This window comes from Ambystoma mexicanum, chromosome 5q (genome assembly GCF_040938575.1).
Source record: "Ambystoma mexicanum isolate Mex_15411 chromosome 5q, UKY_AmexF1_1, whole genome shotgun sequence".
NCBI lineage: Eukaryota > Metazoa > Chordata > Amphibia > Caudata > Ambystomatidae > Ambystoma > Ambystoma mexicanum.
This window is the reverse complement of record NC_090933.1, coordinates 117,253,381-117,274,979: the sequence shown is the minus strand read 5'-3', so window position 1 is coordinate 117,274,979 and position 21,599 is coordinate 117,253,381. Positions and strand designations below refer to the sequence as shown.

Sequence of the window (21,599 nt, the reverse complement as noted above, 5' to 3'; positions counted from 1 at the left end):
GGAGTCACTGTGGGCCACGTGGCTTTGTTGCAGGGTTATGTTCTATCCGTTTGGATCATTTTACGTTTCAGCAGCATTTCAGTCCTTTTCCAAATTCACAGCCTGGTTATTACAGGAACAATAGTGTTGAATCTTTCTGGAGCATTTGGGGTAGTGGTGAGAGCTGCAGTCCCGAAAGCCATCCTCTAAGTTTCCCCAATAACTAAATCAGATCATGAATTTGTATCAGGAGTCCACTGTCAAAAGTAATCCCAGGGAAGAAAAGTAATCCAGCAAAAAAGGAGCGTTCACCATGCTAGAAGTAAGGCAGATTTATTGGTCCCAAACAACTGGGAGACACTGTTTAGACAGCCCTGTGGAACTGAACTGAATGAAATGAGCTTGACGAAGCCCACTGTGGCTAAACTTTTTATACGCAAATTACAAAATCCCATACAACATTTTAGCTTCTGTGACCTGCCCCAAAAATGTAGCTGATTGGTGGAAATACGTCAGACCCCTATAGTATCCTTTACCTTAAATGACCCCTATTGGATGGAACCTTTCTTAGAACAAAATCACATCTACACTCCTCATGACGTCACAAACTTTCCCAGACGCCCTGCAATTACGTTATTGTTCTGATGAGCTGAATAACACTTCATTAGTTGACACTGTCCAACATACAAATGGATAACCTGCTGAGTACTGATTGGACATGGCATCTTGAGATGGCACAAGGCGAGACTTTCTCACAGAGTCTGAACAATGATGTGCCCCGTGGATATCAGCAAGTACATTTTATTATGTTGCACCCTAGGAACACCAAAACCTTTCTCCACTGATTGGTTTCCTGTCGTGCGCCCCACAACCCCAACCCCAGCTCTCTTCTCATGCCTCGATTCCAGGCGTGCTTCTAAAATCTACCCCAACAGCTGTGAATATATTTGAATTAAATGTATTTGGTTCCTTTTTCCCTGCCAATTCTCTTTGAACAGCCAGGTGCCAAGCTCTGTGGCCTCGAAAGTATCTCATGGAGAGACTCTGATAGGACTGTGTTCCCCTAGAAATGTCGGTTTTGCAACATTACTGTGCACAGTTTCGGCTGAGTCTTCAAAAATGAACCTTGCTATCACAAAAGCCTGCAGCCCTTGAATATGAATTATCTACAAAAATGCTTTCCGAACATGGGCCTAAAAGCATGGCCTCTCTGATGTTCAGACATTGCTCAAAAGCCCCCTACCACAATACTTCATAAGGCAGTGCACACCGCCACCCCTATGTCTGCGCTACAACTACCCCATATACACCCTCCTTTCCATTCCCCCGTGTGACCTTTTGCTCTGCTCCAGCTCCGTTGTCTTAACACACTGAGAGCCTGATTCACATAAGCGTTTTACAATGGCACAATCCCATAGGAAAATGCTCTGGGAATCGAGCTTTATATCTGTACTACCTGCCCATGTGCATTGACATTGTGACAAATCAACCTCCGGGGCACCAATGGTCCAGGGATGAATATTGGTTTCAAAACCATCAATCAGCCCCACACCTCTAGTACACCAGAAGGTATCTGAACAGATTGAAAACACAAGTAAATTATAAACCTCCTTGTCCAATTTTGGTAACGTGGATCGTTGGTTAGTTTTAACATACCTAAAATACAATTATTACCCAATGATAAAAGGGACTGTTCAGTCAAGGTTGTACACAAATTTCTACTTTATTAGTATTACAACAGACTGTTCTGGCACACTACAAAATACTGGCCACCCTGTAAAGGAACACAGAGGACAGACCGTTTCATGAAGGAAAGTGATGCACTCTGTTGTACAGACTACCCTCCTGTCAGTATCAAATCAGTCTTAACTGTTCAAGGTTATTTGGTTTCAGCACCAAGGGAGCAAGGGGTCATAAATGTCACTAGGGGCCTTCGGAGAAGGACCAGGGGGACAGAACCACAATGTACCTGGTGCTTGAGATGATCTTGATTCTCGACAGTGTCAAATCGGTTGCAGGACGCTTTGCAGCTCCTGCAACAGATTTCAAGATGGGAGACAGCTGCTGGTATCAGGCAGATCTATAAGCGAGGCAGGACGGACGGCTGTAGGCTGGCCTACACAGTGGCTTGTGGTCAAGAATCGATGTCTCTGTGCTGGTTGGCGGATCTGGAATGCTGGTTGAGGCGACTTGGATGTCTTTAGTGGCTACAGCGTGATAAGTCAGTGGTGCAGCCAGTTGCGATTTAAGGGCTTGACTGCCTCAAAAATGTCCTTTAAAATGGATGCTGGTTGATGCTTGTTGTGGCACTCCTCCTAGCTTCTTTGCAGGGCTTGTGTCCTTTAAGGCGGATGGCCCAAAGCTGAGGAGAGTGTTTGCAGGCAACGGCAGTGTCCTTTGTTCAGAGGCTATCTGGCACTTCCCACCTAGGAAGCCTGCTGGCAGAACCTAGCAGGGCATGCTGTGTCCTGGCTCGGTACGAGTTCTCGAGCTGTTGGATGGGTCCTCTCAGTCTGGTATCTCCCTCTGTTCCCTGGGAGATGTTTAGGGGAGGCAATCTTGCTTCACTTTTGGAAATCCTGGCCTTCCTTCATTGGCGTAAGCTGTAAGGCAGACTGTACCTTCAGCTGGGGTCCAAATGAGTCCTCCTTACTCCATTCGAAGTCGTCAGATGATCTGCCGAAAGAGGGGCTCAACCCTCTTTTAAAGCCTAATGGGCCCCCAGATTGGTGCAGGCTAAGCCTCCCTTAAGGAACCAATCCTGGGTCCCCACCAACAATCCTCTGTTACGTGTGAGGTCATAACCAGAGTGCTTTACAACAGGAAAGGCAAAGGGTGACAACATGTACTACTTTGATCCACAACAGACGGGAGGATGGGTGGGACTAAGTGTTTCTCTGGTTAATTGAGCTCTCTGTGGCTCCTGATCAGAGCTCAGGTCTCCCTTGAAGGTTGTGGCAAGAACAGACGTTCTGTCTCCATCAATTCACATATTTCTTCCCTCTGAAAGGGGGTCTCCCTGCAGGGAAGTTGTTCCAGACATGCCATTCACTGCCCTTCATTCAGAGGGACGGGAGCTAGCGTCATATCAAACGGGTGTTGGTGTTTCCTGTCCCTTGTGTTCTGTGAACAGGCCCCTTCGCTGGCCTGCTTCAATTGACTCATCATTATGCGCTGCCACCACACAGAACTACAATAGCACAGTGTGGATCCATGGAGACTTTTATATTTTAATTGGGCTTGCCATGCCATTAGCCCCACATATTTTCTGAGGTTGATCTCCCTTTATTCATTTGAATTACAAAACTTAAAAAAAAAAAAGCCCAGGCTAGCGTACACTCCGCGTGCGGATGGTCTAATTCCTCAGACATCACCACTCCCAATGTCAACCACCATGTGACTTTTACGTCACCATGTTACCTTAACTAGTATGTGCGCCCCCCTTGACAGCGCTGGACCTGGACCCTTATAACACATTTTTGTCTCTTTAGGTTTCTCCCCCAGTTTGTGCACAGGTGCCATCTCAATAGGCACTTCCTCGAAAACACCAGAATTGGAAGGGTTAATTCTTAATGGTGATAACATTGTTTCTCCAGTGAGAGATTAAGACAAAAGTTGTTTGACCCTTTGCATTTTCTTAATTTGAAGCAGTCGAGATAAGACGTCTATTATTGTGCTTATTGTTTATGCCAGAATGAAAAGTGACATTTGTGGCAATATTACAATTTAGAGCAGTATTAAAGAAACGTTGCACTGGTGCAATTAGCATTGAGCAAAAATTAGTGCAGTAAACACGAGTTCAATGCTTTTTTTCACCAGGTCAGTGTTTGCCCCAGTGCTAGCACTAGTGGGAAATTTGCCATGGTGAAGAAATGCACTGGAACAATTCCTTTTGCACTGGGGCAGACTTTGCACGTTTCCCAACTGCAGTTGCCACGATGCAAAGCTTGCAAACGCAATCGCAGTTTGCTCTGGTGCTAATGCGGATTGCTCATGCACAAAGTACTGCAAATGTCTGTACATTGGAAGAGTTACACAAGTTATCGTAGTGTTCGGTATGCTTAGGGCATCCCTTGTCTCGGTTATGAAAAAATAAGGGGTTAGTTGGAAAACAAACATGCTGTTTTTGAGTAAACTTCTATCAAATGCGCTGTGCAGCGACCAGTATGAAGGAAAGCTCATAGAGCTCAGAAGCTGGATGGCTTAAATGTGTGCAGCTTTATGCACCCCAAACTAGGAATTAGGACCTGCTCCCCTTTGTGTTAAGTGTGGAGACAAAAACATAAGTGTTTCTTTGCAATGCGTTCAAGGTTTTGTGAAGAATCTGCAGGAACCCTATAGTGCCAATTCACTATAAAAATGTGCACTGCCTATCCGTACAAGAACTGCCGCAAAGTGCACTGATGACTATTTATCATTGTAGTTCACCAATAGGCCCTGTGTGTACACGTGGGCATTAGTGAGTGGTGCATTCACGTGGGGGTTGTTGGCACAGATGCTGTCTCACTTGCACACAGCACATCAAAGAGAGAATCCGACAAGACTACAGCAGAAGCAGCAAATTAAGACTCAAATGTAGCTCCTTCTACACTTGAGTATACAACTCCTGTTGTAAACGAGATTGTGCCACCATTTGCCACAAGACACCTGTGGCATAACCCCAAACAGTTAGCAAAGGAGCCGATATTCTTAGTCTATTTTGGCACGTCTTCATGTCAGACCATGCCCTGATGAAGGACCATAAGGGACTGAAACGCATTGTACAATACTGTCTGTCACTCAACATTGAAGAAGGTGTAGAATGGAGACCATGCAACTGGTAAGGTGCACGGTCTAAATCATCATCATAATATAAAATGTGTTTTTTAACCACTACAAAGGATCAAGTGGCATATATGTTGTACCGTTAAAAATAATTTGCTGTAGTTCTCACTACTTGGATGTAGCCAGCACTGGGGGGGAGGGGGACTGGCGGTTCCCTGCAGATTTGGCTGGTTATTGTTTCCACAGTGTGCAGTGTGGGTTCGGGCTTGCACCAGATACCATTCGTTTCCAGAATATAATTGTTTAAATCATTTTTGGTGGTGCCCGCTCCATCATATTCTATTCTGCGTATCAAAGACGCACACGCGGGCCTCTCTATGTGATATATTGCCCTGACGGAGGTGACTTAGTTTTGACTGGCTTTTTAAAAGCAGTCAGCGCAGCTCAGAAATCCTTTGCTAGCGCCCAAATTGATAGACACCATTAAATCAGTCAGGCTTTTCAGAAAGGTAAATAACTTCTCAGAAATCGGAATACCAAATCCTAAATTACAGGTCGCACGCTCTGGCTGCAAAAAAGACTTTCACTTAATTTTTCGGAGCCAGCGAAGCCGTCAGTCATTTGGCCAGATCCAATACTGACAGTTGTACTCCACAGGTTCTTATTCCAGAAATGTGACCCGCAGCCAGGGTGCAGGGACGGGCTCTCTCTGGGTTTGATTGTTGCAGTACGGAGACCCACACAATCCAAAGGCTTTCATCACTAACATACTTCAAAACAGTACAAACAGGCTATTCTATAGCGCTTCATGCCATCACTCTGCTGTTTAGGCACTAAAATAAATGCGGTTATTATTATTACCCAAATGTAATGGTACTTGCTTTGGCTTTGGAGGATGAAGGGCAAATCAACATTACCCAGAGTCGAACGTTTGATTGCAGGGTGAGCAGATGCCTGAGGCTCGTGCTTAACTCGCTGAGCTGATGATGCTGGCCCCAGTACCCTTAAACGGTTCCATGTAATAATGTCCCCTCAAAAATATCGCCATGCAAAAAAATTGCCGAAAAATTGCTGTTTTTTGTGGGGATATTATTACATGGAACATGCAGGGGGCACCCCTGCAACCCCCAAATCCTTTTTTCTTTTTCATGGGAAGCGGGGGACACCCCCACAACCCCTGCTGCCCCTGTCCCTATATATATATGGTCCCCTATATAATGTCGCCACCACCTTTTCCCGGCGATATGGATATTATTACCTGATAGCCCTTAAACACGCATCCTGAGGGGAACAAGTTGCCAACCTCACCGGACTTCCTGTTTCGCAGGTAGTCTCTGATGTATCTGATTGTCCAGCTTTGGTCTTTCTGCACTGCCCTGGCGAAGTTCTGGCAGCCTGTAGGGAAAGAGGCCTTCCTCTTGGTATCCCTACATATTATCCCCACCAAAAATATGGCCGTACATATCGTCGTCTGTCTCGCCATAGGCAATATTTTTGGGGGGGATAATTTGTGAGAGAAGGGGTTGCAGGGGTGTCCCCCGCACATTAAAAAAAAATGCAGGGGTTGCGGGGGTGTCCCCCGCAGGGTCCATGGCTCAATATCACCGGAAAAATATAGCGATATTTTTGTATTGCAATATTTTTGCAGGGATATTAACACATGGAACCTGCCTCTTACTTGGAGGCTAGTGTCCTAGTGTCCCTGTGTCCAGAGACATATTTACAATAAGCTGAAAATATGAGGGATTCCCTCCAGAAAAGTAAGGATTAAAATGATGCATATTTAGCAATATTGAATACACGTTTATGCTTAAGTCATGCACAGAATTCCCACAGGTGGGCACAAAATGATGTTCAGAAGCAAGCACTACTTTCCCTCCCAGACCCACATTTCGGAAGTCTGTAGCCTCCCAAAAGGTGCAAGCATAAAGAGATTGAACAGAAGTTAAAATGGCAAAGAGTAAATCTAAACGTGCAAGTGCATCAAACCTGTGAAAGGATACCCAAAGCAATACAAGGGTGAGAGAGAACAAAAACTCTCTGCCAAAGGTACACACTCTTTCACAGCTGTAAAAAAGAAAGGTCTGATGTGGTGCCCCATCAAGCCATCAGTTCAACCTTCTTTATAGAAGCTGCCCAGAGCTAATCGGGCAGTTGGCATCACTGGACGACTTATCATGTCTATTTGAGGACATTCGACTGCATGCCCAGTATGCCACACAATCCATAACAGTTACGTTTATAAGTAACTTTTACATTAATTTGATTTTAAATACAAGTTTGGACTTTTACTCTAAAGTCGAAACCAAGTTAACAAACATTTTTTTAAATTGCCGTAAACGCAAGCTGGCAGGACCCATATCCCAACCCATACCCGCAAAGGTATTGTGCTGGAACGCCTGACACAACGCTCAGTTTTACTCTTGCAGTGTTGGGCATTTTGGACAGTGGCGCAAACGCCAAGGATGTAAACGGTTTGAACCACTTAATTTGTAATGAAAGCTGCCTCTACTGCGTAGCTACGAGGAATGCTGTTTCTTCCCACCCATGAATGTTCAGGGTCGCCCTCATCCATTACTCCACAGTGAGAATGCACAGCCAAAGGTTCCAAGACCCTTCTCCCACTTTCATTACTCTACTGAAGTGTTTATGCCAAGGCAGTGTTGAGAAATGTCACTTGTGATTGTGCCATCTTTTGATGGTGTTCCAACCGACAGCAGATGGCAACTTGCCTTATTTCCATTTTGCCCCCGCTAACATCAGAGCTGTAACCACGAGTTGTTATTTGTATTCAATATTTTTTACAAGATACACGTGTGCCACTTGCATATTTCATGTATAAGCTTGACAAGACTGCATGTAGAAATGTACTTATGTTGCCTGAAACATTCATATTACAGACCATCCTAGGTGCTTCTCATAGGGTGACAGCAGGCAACTCGTGAGAAACCAGATATTGGCATTGAAACCAAAATTCTCTGTTCCAACCTTCCCTCGCTTGGGTCCAGTTGGCAGACAGTTTATGTTCAGATCGTTTCCTGTAAAAGATTGTTTTCTTATCTAACCGAAAGTAGATAATTGCCCGCAACAAGTACCTCGAGTGCACTCAACTGTAGAACACGCTGCCTTCTGAAAATCTTGCGCTGCAGAGATCTGAAACACTCTTTTAACTAACACATAATAGAAAATAACAGGTTTGAATTAATAGAATTCAAGTAAAAACTTTCTAATCCCTGCAGCCTTAAAATATCATTGTTATGGTGCCAAAATGGGTGACACAATGGGGGTGAAAGGGAGTAGTGGGGCCAAGGCGGACAGAGTTTATTGAAGAGTTGGAATCTGGTGACGACGCAGAGTCTGACAGAGGTGGAGTAAAATTGGGGAAAGGGTACATGCACTTAGTTAATCCTAGGGCAGCAGAAACCTGAAATACGCCTCTGCCTGTGTATCTGACTACCCTGGGGTGGTTCGGCACACCATAAATCTACATACCGCTCTGATAGTATCCACTGTTCAAGTCCACGTATGAGAAGCCGTTCTCATGATGCTGTTACTAGCAATCCCAGACTTCTGCAAGGCTCCCTTTGGTGAAGACCTAATATCTCAAATGCTTAAAATGGCCATCAACCAATACTAAAAATAGCCTTTCTTCCAACCGCCAGTTTGACTTTCCTTCAAAAATACTAAAAAAGAACAATGACCCACAACTACAAAATTATAGCGAAGAAGGGCGACTATTACATCGCCAGCAATCAGGCTTCAGGTCAAAACTGAGCACTGAATCAACATGACTAGATATTAGGGATCAACTTCTAATAACATAAATCCACTCTGCATCAGTCCTCATACATGACTTATCTGGTGCTTATGATACAGACCAAATCATCCCAAAGCTCCAAATGAAGCAGAGGGTGGGCAATGGTGTCATGGTACTCGGCTGGTTAGTCCCCTTTCTGCATGAAACACTGGTACACCTTGGGCACTTCCTTTTACCTAAGCAAACACCTGCTGAGTTCCATGCAGCCCCATGACTCCCAACTTGGCTGTTCAATGTCTATATGAAACTCTATCATCATGAAGACACATATACAATCCTTTCAACTCTACACAACATGAACATTATGTCCACTTTAAGGGAAAACCCCATTGATAACTTTATCGTAACATCTTGCTTAACTGAAATACAACAGTGGATCATCACCAATAGCGTATGTCCAGGTCCTTATTCATAAGATCTCCAGTCGGGCCCCACTTATCTTTCACACGGGCAGAAATCCTGGGCAAACTCGCTACACCAGTGAACAAAGCTACACATATGGGCATTAGGCTGTTCAACAGAGCGAGAAAGGTTAGTCTAGGATCAGAGCTAAGCTTAAAGGTTCACTTCTAGCTGCACCTTCTGAAAATGGTCCTCCTGTTACCTGTGCTGCAAAGCAAAGAGCAAGCCATAAGAGCACCCTCCAAACACGACTGGACTGCGCTTATGCCTTAGATACAGGAACACTCAGGGCAATGATAAAGCAACTACAGCTGGCCCAAAGCAGGGCAGCAAGTGTAGCAGAGGGCTACAATCTCAGAGGACATACCTCACACACTCGGCTTCCTTGAGTGGATCCTTGTGGAACAAAAACTAATCTTCAAGACGCTATTACTTAAAGACCATTCTCTTCTACTGCCCGTGACATATATACCAGACTGAGCGTATGAATAGAAGCTTGCATGGAAATTGCGGTAAACCGCTAATGGAAACCGTTTCTTGTATGGACACAAAAACGTCTGAGAACGTGGTAATGGACACAGCCAAATCTTTGCAGTTGGCTACAAGTGTATCTAAGAAATCATTTGGGAAATCCTTAAATACCGAGTCGGCGTCCGCCAGTAATTCTAATTCTTTTTGTCAGAACCAGCTGAACTGATTGTTCATTCGTTCGTTATGTGTTTTATGTTCCACGCGCCCTGATGCCCGCGGGCTTCCGGCGCGATGCAAGCATATAAATAAAATGAACTTTCAGAGACGTTTGGGACATCGTTCCCTAATAAACTACTTCTGCATCCCACGGATGCATGTAAAAACGGATTCATATTTCTGCTAGTGTGCATAGGGACTTTATTTGAAAAAAAAAAAAACCTGTTTGCTCTGTTTTAATGATTTTCTCTAACTGCCCAAGCAGACTGCAATACTGGTGCTGCTGTTAAAATGCTAGCTAGATGTTCCCCTTCCTATCGTTACTTCTTCATGCCAAATACCCCACAATCCTCAAACTCCCGTCATTGCCTCAGCATCCTGAAATTACCAACATCGTATATGGCTGCCATACAAATCAACATCTTCATGAATACCTGTTGCAAAGGATGGTCACACAAGTTTATTTTATTGTATCCTGTGGAGTCCATCTATACCCATAAAACATCAGGGGCCTCATTACGCGTTTGGCGATATTCCGGCAGGCAATCCTCCGGGATACCACCAAACGTAATTACTGTTACCGCTACACGGTCCCGTGGGTTTACCATGGGGTTACAAGTGGTGGTTAAGTGGTGTTAGTCCCCAATTATGGAGTCCAAGACTCCATTGGAGATTTTTGTCGGAATACCACTCCGTAATTCCGCTGGTAGTTATTCCGCCAAACTTGGAATTTGGCGGTGCATGAAAAGTGGCAGTAACGGAATGACCACCACTTTTTTCCCACACCACCAACCTTGTAATGAAGCCCCAGGTTTTTTTTATGCCCACGTCAGTGATGACTTAGACAATAACTCCTAACTGTATTTACCTTCTAGTTAGCTATTTTCGCTTGTTTTTATTCAAACCCAAATCACAGACTAGGCTATAAATCAGTCTACTTTGCTTTGTGAATGGCTGGTGGCCTTATATATTGATCTGTGTGCATGCATATGCATTCAGTTTTATTGATTTTTCTCATCGTTTTTGCTCAGACCTGGTGCCCATTCTCGCCTACGGACGACATAGTGAACGTTTTGAAACATCTAGAAAATAGTCTTAAATGGACAAACCCGCCGCCCTTCTAGTTTATGCAAGTGTGCATGCAAATCCCTTCCAGTGATGAACTCTGAGAGAAGGCTTTCCTCTTTGGCTGTACCAATATTCACATTACTTGATCAGCAATGGCAGCTGATACATTGTGGAAGGTGGCAGTTTACTCCACACAGATGCACGCACGCACACATGCGCCACAGCAAGAGACGAGGTGGCTGATTCACCGAGGAAGTCCATTCCTCACAAACACGCCTGCGCCTGCATACGCTCCACAGCACAGCGAGAACATTGACATAGCTGATGTGGTGGTCTTCATCCATCACTGCACAAACTGAATACCAAATGCGGGATCCGACAGAAACAAGCACGTTTTTGGGAAGGGGAAGTGGGGGAGCAGATACACTGTGATCTTGTGATGCTGCGTAAATATCTGGTGGTCTGTAAGAGCCATTGTCCCCTTGACCCTGATTCAAGTGATTATGGTGAATGGTGCATGATGACTCATCTCCGATAGGCCGATCATTATGTAGCACTCTGCTGTGGCATTGAGCTGGATTTTGTATTGGCCTCCTCATGTTAAGGGACAGCAAATCAGTAACATGTGGGTCAAAATGCATTGTTCCCGATTTCAATTTTTGTTTTTGTGTGTGGGCCCCAAGATAGGATACTGATACCGGACTGGTAAGCATTGTTGTTCGATATAGAAGTACATCCTTTCTGTAGATCTGTAGTTTTTTTAAATAGAGGAAACATGGGTAGTCTTTTAATGTGCATGAATAAATTGGTGCAAAAAATATGTATTACAAAACATTTCTCTTTTACAGGTAAAACATATTTTACTCACTCACACAAGCTAATGGTCTTAATTTTTGACTCTCATAAAAATCATTTTACTTCCAACTTTAAAAAATAGGGAGTAAAATACTCCCACTTCAAAAGCTTATCTGGAGTACTGCATAGCTTGTTCAAAGCAGCCAGATTTTGCTAATAAGAAAACATATTTAGCAACATGGACGTCGGAGCGGGATGTGAAATAGCCATAATGGCGAGTTTGGCCGGCTGTACTAGATGGGAAAGGCCTTCATCCACTTAAAAGGACCACACTAATCTCAGACCTATTCGCTTGAACAGTGCCCCATTACCACACTTGCACGGCCACCAAACTCGCCATTCTGGCTTAATCTAACATGCAGCGATGTTTCATTCTTATGAAAAGAGCTACGTTGCCAAACACAGAGATGATCTGCAACCAGTTTTGTATATTGTTGCAGTGGAATTCAATTTCGTATGTAATTAATGACTGATCTCAAAGTAGCAGTGCAGTTTCTATGTATTTTATTATGTTTGTAGTAGTAAAGTTGTTTTATCCGCCCACTGTTCACATACATTACTGATTTGCGATCATTAAAAAGTACGTTGAAGGATACAAAAAAATAGTTATTTCTGTAACTCAGGCTGATGAATTAAACCTGAAAAACATGCAGGAATATCTGTAAACAAAACTTTGGGAAAAAATAAAAGCTTTTTTTGAATCGACTGAGTTTGTGGAGAAGTTATATTCATTAAAGTATCAGCAAATAATTGCTGCAACTCAGAATTCTGTATTACGATAGCATGCAAGGCCTATGTGAATAGCCAACCATGTAATTTCTAAGCATTGTAGACAAATGATATATTGATGATGGTGCATTTAGTAAGAACATATTGGTTACATGTGCATTTATTTGTATTTGATCCATCTGCTAAGATGCTCATGATAAAATATTGGTCAATTTGTTCATAACCACCACAAAGTTCAACAAGTGTTGACATAGAGTTCCTTTTCCTGGGGATATCTGATACTGAGGGATAACATTGATGGTTGTATCAATTGTTTTATTCCAGGAACCATTATAATGTCTGAAGACTTGAGGGATGCCCTTGATAATATGTATGATGCGAGGATTCCAAAACTGTGGTTCAAAATCTCTTGGGAATCTGCAACATTGGGGTTCTGGTTCACGGAGCTACTAGAGAGAAATCAGCAGTTTCGCACTTGGCTGTTTGATGGTCGGCCAAATCAGTTTTGGATGACTGGATTTTTTAACCCACAGGTAAGCTCAATAACATCTGACATTCTGAATGGTTTCGTTTTTGTAGGATAATTAATGATTAGTTCATGAGCATTTTGGATCCTAACAATTTAATTGTATTTGCAATTTCTAACAGTGTTTACCATTGCATGTACAAAACCAGACATTCATCTTTTGCCCTTGTTAAGCAATTTCAGGGTGTGAAGCAAGAGGGACGGGTGAGCACATGATTGGGCGGGCGAACGGGCAAATGATTGTGGCAATGTTCTGCTTCTCCTGCACATCAGTGCATGGGATTTCTCACAGGTGTATTTGCAATGGACATTGATTGGAGTTAGAAATAATGAATCATGTAACTAGAGATGTGTAAGGCATCCCATAATTATCAACTGATATAATAGCTCAGATAAGTCTGTACTTGCACATAGATATGTAGACCACAAGTTTGAATCCTGTGTTGATTGTCTGAACCTTTCATCCATTAGAGGTTGACTGCAGGAGTGGAACTGGGGGAGGTTCTAATGGCCCTTATCATTCGTTAACGTGGGGACAACTCAGTTTGTGATGTGTGCTATGTGATTAGTAGCTATTGTTATGGCGTGTTGTGCTTTGATGCTGTAGCTGTACCCAGAGATCGGAGGATTGCTGAAAGCGAATCTACAACAGAAAATTCTTCAAGACCGCTTGACCAAAATGGCTGTAGTACTGTGAAAAGCAAGTTTCTGCCTGTTGTATTCCTCTCAGCAGTACCCCCCTCTGCAATGCTGATGACACTGGCACTCCCCTGGTGGAGTGAGCACTAAGTCCTCCTGGCACCTCCATGCTTGCCTTTTTATAGCACTCTGAAAAGTACTAGCCAACGTGGTAGGTTTGGTCACTTTTCGACCCATTCAAGCCTTAAAGAAGGAAATGAAACGCTGATCATACCATAAGAAACTGTTCCTTCCTGGCTGCGTAAAAACTCAACACTTTCCCAGAGTCTAACCTGTGCAATATACCCTCCTTCATGGAAGGATGGGGGCAGGGGGAGAAAACCAGCTGCTCAATTTGCTGATTAATATGAAACTCCTTTAGGCACAAACAAAGGCCTGGCCCGAACAGTGAACTTCTCCTTCAAAAAAAGAAAAGTAACCTGCATCGTGCTAACTTGTTGTGCAAACGTAATTGTAACTAAGAACACGGCCTTTAAAATAAAGTGCTGTAGCAAGTACGAATGCACGGGCTAAAAGGAGACGCCACGAGGAACGAAAGGGACAGATTTAGTCCCATGGGGAAACAACAAATTGCATCAGGTGGAGGCATGTTCTTTAAGCCTTTGAAAAACTGGTAAACTAGTGGCATCATGAAAAATGTAACCTTGATCTGGAGACATCTTGAAAATTGAAAGGTCAACCAAGTAACCCTTGATCATGCCCACTTGCAGCCCTGTCTAGCCAAGGACAGCAAGAACTCCAAAACCAATGAACTGGGGCACAGCACAGGATCGTCACCTCTGCCCCTGCACCATTCCTCAAACTTTCTCCATCTGTATAGTGTAAGGGTGCCGAAGTACGAGTCTGACGCAGTGGTGGCATGCTTGTTGGCAAAGACTTTTATTATAAAAGTAAAGAAGAAAAAAACATATCTTGCCCTATTCCTATGAGCAGTTGCCCGACCTCAACAAAACACTAAGGACTCTGTCAGGATATCTCATCAAATAATGTGTCCACTGTCCTGTGTCCAAAACTATTTCCGTCCCTTACACTAAACTAACCAAGGAAAAACTGGGTGCCGTCTTTTAAAAAAATAAATGTTTATTAATTTGTAATTTTTTTACACTCTTACCCTACATCATCACGTTCGAGATATTCACATATTACATATGACTTTCTCCCTCTCCCCAAATCCCTCCCTAACCCCAACTCAAACTAGAACTGTAAACTTGGCTGTCATCGCTTGGAATTATTCTAGTCGACTGTCCGATAGGTATTCAAGGTCTTCTGATGAGCTCTTGGCTTCCGTCCCCCCTCTCAAGTTTTTCCCTTCCTTACATCGGTGCATATGTCCTGTATGCCTGTTTTCTCATGGGGGTTTGTCATCAGCGGAGGTGAATTCCAGGTCGGTATATCATCTGAGCTGTCCTTCCTTCCCTGTTGCAGTGCTTCATACCACACCACAGCCTCCTCCGTGGGCCATCTCTTTAGGTCTTCCCACCATCTTTCTATATGTGGGCCCTCCTGTGTCTTCCATGCCATTGCTATTCTCATTTTTGCCAATACCCAGGCCAAGTCTATCATTCTATTCATTGGCTTAGCCTTTTTTGGACCTTTTGTATACCCCCAGGAGCCATGCTTCTGGCAACCATTCATAGCCTGTTATGCCCCCTTCTTCAGTTTTGCTTCCATTTCTAGCCAGAACTCTCGGATTACTTGGCAGGACCAGAAAATGTGTCCTATATTTGCTTTTTCTACTCCGCACCATGAACATCTTTTTACCTCCGCATTTGGAAAACGCGATACCATCTGTGGGGTCATACATGCTCTATGGAATGTGTAGTATTGGGTCAGTTCTATTCTGGCATTTGTTGATACTTTCTTTGGGTATAGCATCGCTTCTGACAACTCCCTTTTCCGTGAGTTCCCTGCCTATCTCTATCTCCCATGATCTTTTCCCTTTGAGCAGGTCCCTGTGCAACGCTTCCAGCAATCCTTGATACAGTCTAGATACTGCTTGCCCGCCCTGCGACATGTCATATAACAGTCCCATTATCGCATTGTCCCTGAGTTGAGAAGTCTGGCCATTTATTTTTAAGTGTGTGCATCATTGTAGCATATGTTATGAACTGGCCCGTATCCCAACTGTTTCCCTCAAATCTTGAAAGTTAGGAGCATTACTGAGGAGTAGAAGTCTCCTATCATCACTAACCCCTTTTCTCCCAGTGCTTTCTTCTCTGAAATAAGTGTTCTTTTGTATCTCTGTGTGTTGCTGCCAGGGAGATCTGGGGGGAGTAGGGTTCTCCCAGTTTTAGTAACACATTGGTTCTGGACCATATCTGCCTACCCAACTACAGCAGACCTGCCGGGTCTACAATCCTCATCTTTCCTAGCCACAACAATTATTTTAAGAGGAACAGGGCTATACCAGGCTCATCCGGATGTGTTTGTCTGTTTCTGAGTCAGCTAAGCATTCTAACACATGTTTGAACTTTACTACCTGGCAGGACAGCTCCAAGTGTGGGAAACGCAACCCCCCCCCTGCGTATTCTCTACATAGGACATTAATGGCTACTCTTCTACTCTTCCTCGAATGGATTGTGTCCTCCAACGTATTCCACATCATTGACATCTAATGTCCACAGCTGTGCTACTTTGGAAATTTTTCAGCAGAGGGCGTCCTGCGTCGATGGCGTCGGGTCGATGTCCCTCGAAGGTATCCGTCGAGGGTGACGTCATCGGATGTTATAAGAAGGACGCACGGTGCCCGTAGACTCAGTTCTGTGTTTTCTTCGAGAACTCGGCGCGCCTCGTGTTATCTTCTTTGATAATGTCTTCTTCTTCTACCCCACTGACCCCGCGGTCGGGCTCTAAAAAGTGCAGGTACTATAAGTCCAAGATATCATGGACCTGCACTGTATCTGCTTTTGTGTCTGGGCGAGAGCCACGACACGGACAACTGCTCGAAGTGCCAGTCGTTGACTGTCAAGGCCTTGCGGGAGCGTAAAGCGAAGTTGCAGGTAGGTCGGGTATCCAAACCCTGTAAATCCAAAAAGACTACTGGTCTTTCCACCGACAATTCGAGGGGTGACGCTCTCCGTCGGGGGCAGTCCAGGGGATATCGGTCCCGGAGTGGTTCGCGCCACTCGTACTCCTCATCGAGGCACTCACGGAAGCAGCATCACCAGTCGCTTTCCCCGTCCTCATCGGATGATGGCTCTGCAAGGAAAGCGGCTTGCCCCACTAAATCCTCTACTCCGGAGGAGTGGGAGCATTCAGGGAGAAAATGCTGGTGGTTTTTCAATCCCAGGGCACTGTCCTGTCCACGCCGTTGGTTGAAGCCGGCAGGGAACGTTCTCGGTCCGACGCTCGCATGCCCCAGGCAGTTGGCGCGATAAACATCGGGATCCGTAGAGGTCCCGTTAGGACAAGGTTGAGGTAGATCACCAGAGACGTGCCAGATCCGGGTCACGGTTTCCGTCATGTAAGCCATCTGGGTCTACAGGCCTGAATTTTCCGGTGGAGGTCCCTAGAGCTGTGGATCCTCAGAGAAAGGCTCTGTCTAAGACTGTGCGGCCTCCTCTTGATTCCAGGGCTACCTCTGTGCCTAGGAGTGAATTCTTTCATTCTCTACAGAATATCTGAGGATGAGGAGAGGTCTGATGTGGAATTGGAGACTTTTGATGCTCCTGGTGCGGCCAACTCCACCTGTGCCTTGGCCAAGTTTTCGCACACTTTGTGGAATTGTCTCTCTGGCGGCTGAGCATTTTCCCGAAGGGGAAGAAAGGGATGGGTTCCTTGCTATTGTGCAGGATGGCAAGGATGCCATGTGTGAATCCCTTCAGTCTGGGTTGGACACAGCAGATAGTGTCAGCCAGTCCATGACTGTGAGCACCATGATGCGCAGGTGTGCGTGGATGCGGAAGTCTGATGTGCAGGCCCGTCTTCTCAACATTGCCTTTAGACGGCTCCCATTTGTTTGGCAGCAAGGCTGACGAGAGCCTTGAGAGGTTGCTGACCTCCAAAGCAGCTGCTAAATCTTTGGGTGCAGCTGTGTGTCAACCTCTGCCTTTTCGTCCTAGGGGACAGCAGTGGAGGAGGTTCCTTTCGTTACTACACCTCTTTTGGTAGAATGAGAGGAGCAGCCAGTCAAAGGGGCCACCGTAAGGGTACTCGCGGTGGACGAAGACGTGGTGCCAAAGCCGCTCAGGAGCTGCCTCTTTGCCTTTAGCCACTCCAAAACAGTTATGAGGCCTAGTCTCATTGTTAGCCAGTTGGGGGCAGACCGTCTCAGCATCACGAAGAGTGGCGAGCCATTACTCCAGATGCGTGAGTTCTATAAACAATAGCCCACGGCTACTGCCTACCCTTCCCAAATCGTCCTCACGACAATCCACCGGGGAAACTCTCTTTGAAGATTCCGTATCCGCTCCTTGTGCAGGAAAGCTTGACCCTGCTGGAGAAAGGCGCTATAGAACTAGTGCCTGTGGCGGAGAGGAACAGGGGTTGGTATTCCCCATATTTTTTGATTCCCAAGAAAGACGGAGGACTGTGACCCATCTTGGACTTTGTTAGACAGAATCCAGGGCAGTTCCCTTAGGGAGCACTACCCCAGATTAGGACTACAGGTGGGAGCAATAAATCCCCTTTGGTATCAATCTGTACCATAGAGATTTAGTTGGTAGCTGTGGCTGAGCAGTCAGACTTATCTCAAGAGGGAGATGAGCAGTATTCAGGGTTGACACAATAGGTAGTACAGTACTATGGAGCAAGAAAACACTGACCAAAGCTTTGTATTAGAAAGAGAATATATATTTATTTTTATACACTTCTAAGTCAACACATAGATCACAGGTAATAAAGTAAGTTAAGTTTAGTCAAAAGAAAAGCATATACAACTCCCTATTAAATTGAAGACAAGTTTGCGGTAGAGTGAAAACTGAGCAAAACGGCATAGTGAAAACCAACTACTACAAATGGCACTCTAACAATTCAACGAAAACGAAAGGGAGGGAAAGTATAAGTTAAACCGAAATATCTTCAGACACCCCCTAACAACACTTCCCTGAAGTTTTGTGAACAAGTAATGCACAGTAACACTTTAACCAAAAGACAAGTGAATGAAAACTGAGCAAGATGGCACTCCACAAGTTAAAACAGTAGGAAGGAAGAGGTGTTTAGAAGATGTAGGTGCATCAACACATTTCTCATTGAAAACTAATCTAGTGAGAGCAGATCTAACAAATCAGCCAGAGTCAATAGGCCTGAACCAGAGTCAATGTTACAGGACCAAGAGCTTAAGAGCAAGAATGTTCTTGTAGCTGCAGTCAAGTCTTTAGTAGAAAACTTTTGAAGAGGTAGATGCAAGGCGAAAGACAATGTTAAGAGAGAGGGTGGCCGACCCTACAAGTAGTTAAAGGATTTAAAACACCTTTAGGGCTACCACGGAGAAAGGGCGGCCTGGCGGAGCAATGTACCTTAAACGTGGAGAAGTGGCTCCTGCGGTGGCGGTTGTTCCTGGTAGTTCCTGCAGGTCGAGGGATCCAACAGAGCAAGAGAGGCTCTCATCGTGGAGGAAGGTTCGAGTCTCTGCACTACCCAGGGATGAAATCAGCCGCGGTGCTGCCAAACGAAGTTTAAAAGGTACGCTCCTTTTAATCGCGGTCCGGGTCGATAGCCACCTGGCTATACGGTCTCCAAGTGCTCGGCACTGTCGATTCGACCAAGGCAGGTCCGAGGATGCGATAGGTGAACTGATTGACCCCACCAGCTCAAGGGAAGGAGGCTCCTTCGCTGAAGATCTCCTCTCGTCATGTGGAAGAAAAGTGGTGGGACGATCCGGCAGGGCTTCACCGGTGGTGTAGATGCTGAAGATGTCTCTGGCTTCTCTTCCCTTCGATTCCGTAGTTCCAGTGGCAACATCTTGCTCTTCCAGTCCTCAGGACCCTGCTTTTCTGTAGAAAGAGACCCATTCATACAGCCTAGCTGTCACTCACACAGTGGAGTGGTCTTCTTGGCGAGAGACCCTCCAGCCTATCAGGTTAGAGTGTGACCTGATGTAACGCTCACCTGACTCCCACGGAGGCGCTTGTCTAGTCTGGGTTGCTGTGGCCTCGTCGAGCGTGATGCGCAGAACTCGGAACACCGACTGAACAGGACCCTTAAATCTTGCTTGTCTGGCCCGTAGGAATATCCTTCTGCAGATGAGAAAGGGGATTAACAGTCTGCAGAATAGTGTGCTTGCTCCCCCCTTCCCCCCTTCGTTCTTCTCTAACTTCCTCCGAAATCCCCGGTTGAAGCTCACCTTATGGTTTGAAAGGATGAACTCTCCATCCTGCTTCTGGTGCAGGGGCGCGTGTTTGTCCAGTTACTTCACTGGTTTTCAGAATGGCGCTGGCAAAATCCACTTGACTTTTCCGAGCGGAATGCCGTAAGTATGAAGATTACAAAAGTTCAAGTGTTGAGCCTCCTTTTCTGTTGCCTTCCTAACCTGTGATCTGTCCTTTATTTCAGGTGCAGAATGAAGGCGATGCGTTGAGGGATTGACTTGCCGATGGTAATCTCAGGTGAGTTAGCGATGGGGGCGATCCCTCTTAATGTCTTTATATTCCTCCAGTAATGTCTTTTGTCTTTTCCCATAGGGGCCGGGGTGCGGTACCTGCCAACGTAGCGGCGCCGACCCGAAATGAGGAATGATCCACCAACAGAAGACCGGTAAGGGTTATGGCGGAAAATTAGGCTTTCCTCATATGTTCCTTCTGCTCACCTTTTGTCTCTTCTTCTCTGCCCTAGGCGCAGAGATGTGGCGACCGGTGCAGACAGTCGCGGTGGAGCCAGAAGAACTCCCGAGGACAGGTGAGAGAAGCGCGGCGCTGCAGCGAGCAACACGGTGCTTTTAAATGAGTCTTTTCTCAGGAACGCTGGCGTGAAGGTTCTGGATGCAGGTAAGAAGTTTGATAAAATTCTTGGTTTTCACCTTTCTCTTCTCTTCTTTCCTTACAGGTTTTCCAGGATCGAGGCGGGCGTGGCTGGAGACCAGATGCAGGAGCAGACACGGTGAGCGTTCAGCTGCTTGGATGCAGAACAACGCGAAGCGTGAGCTACTGTCTGGGCGTGGCTTAAATAGCCCCCAAAGTAGTTCCAGGTAAGTATCCTTCCCTGGCCACGCCCGACTGGAAAAATAGCCCCAATGAAAAAATAGTCCCTTTCAGGTCTCAGGGAGGCCTGAATCTTGCAGCATGGTCTGCATCAGGTAAGTGCACAAAACACCTTCCTTTATGAGCCTGGCGCCTATGGCGCCAGGACTGATGTCCAACATGAGCCTGGCGCCAAAGGCGCCAGGACAGAGTCCAAAGAGCCCCTATAAGGGGCCGCTGGGCTTTTACCTGGGGGCATGATGCCTGCTCCCGGGGGTGCTGGGCCTGGCCTGGTGCTCCGGGAGTAGGCATCATGACACCTGAGTTGCTGTGGCAACTCTGTCTGGGGGTTCTACTCCCCCTCCCAAACAACAGACCCACCCCAGAATCAGTGGCGCCGAAAGGAGGAGGGCTTCTTGGCAGAAGCCTGCCAAAAGGACGAACAAAGGATCCCCGACCTGGGTTAGGAAAATGGAGTAAGACTTGAGAAAGAAGTTTTATCAAAGTTCTGGCAAATAAAACCTACCGGAGTAAAGTTAATAATAAAATAAACCGGCGGTATGTTAGAGGCTGTTAGAAAACGTGGTAGCCTCGAACAATGGGAAAATCCCATAGAGAAATATTCGCTGTCGAATATAAAAGGTAGTAACCACTGCCACCAGCCAAAAACTTTGTAGAGGGGGACTTTAAGGTACCCTCTCGAAAATGAACATAGGGGAAAGACTATTAACCCCATCCAGTACTTCCATATTAAGATGGGGTGTACTGGTTAAGTTCAAAGAAATCGACTAGTAAAGTCAATGGGGACTTTACATGCCCTGGGAGACAGTAGTCAGTCCCAGGGTATGGAGTCTATGTTTGGGGGTCGCTACGACACCCCTGTGTCACTGCACGGAGGGTGCTGTGTAACACATGTGCATAAAGATGGTTCCTATAGGTGAGAGAAAAGATCCCATAG

General features: G+C 45.5%; 1 protein-coding gene across 1 annotated transcript in view; it reads left to right on the top strand.

Moving 5' to 3' along the window:
* LOC138497282 (dynein axonemal heavy chain 5-like) overlaps positions 1–21,599 on the top strand; it is a 1,499,851-nt gene that overhangs the window by 1,360,063 nt on the left and 118,189 nt on the right. Inside the window, exon 75 of the mRNA XM_069620634.1 lies at positions 12,626–12,834. Within this exon, the coding sequence (XP_069476735.1) occupies positions 12,626–12,834 (209 nt within the window). The remainder of the gene's footprint in view (positions 1–12,625; positions 12,835–21,599) is intronic.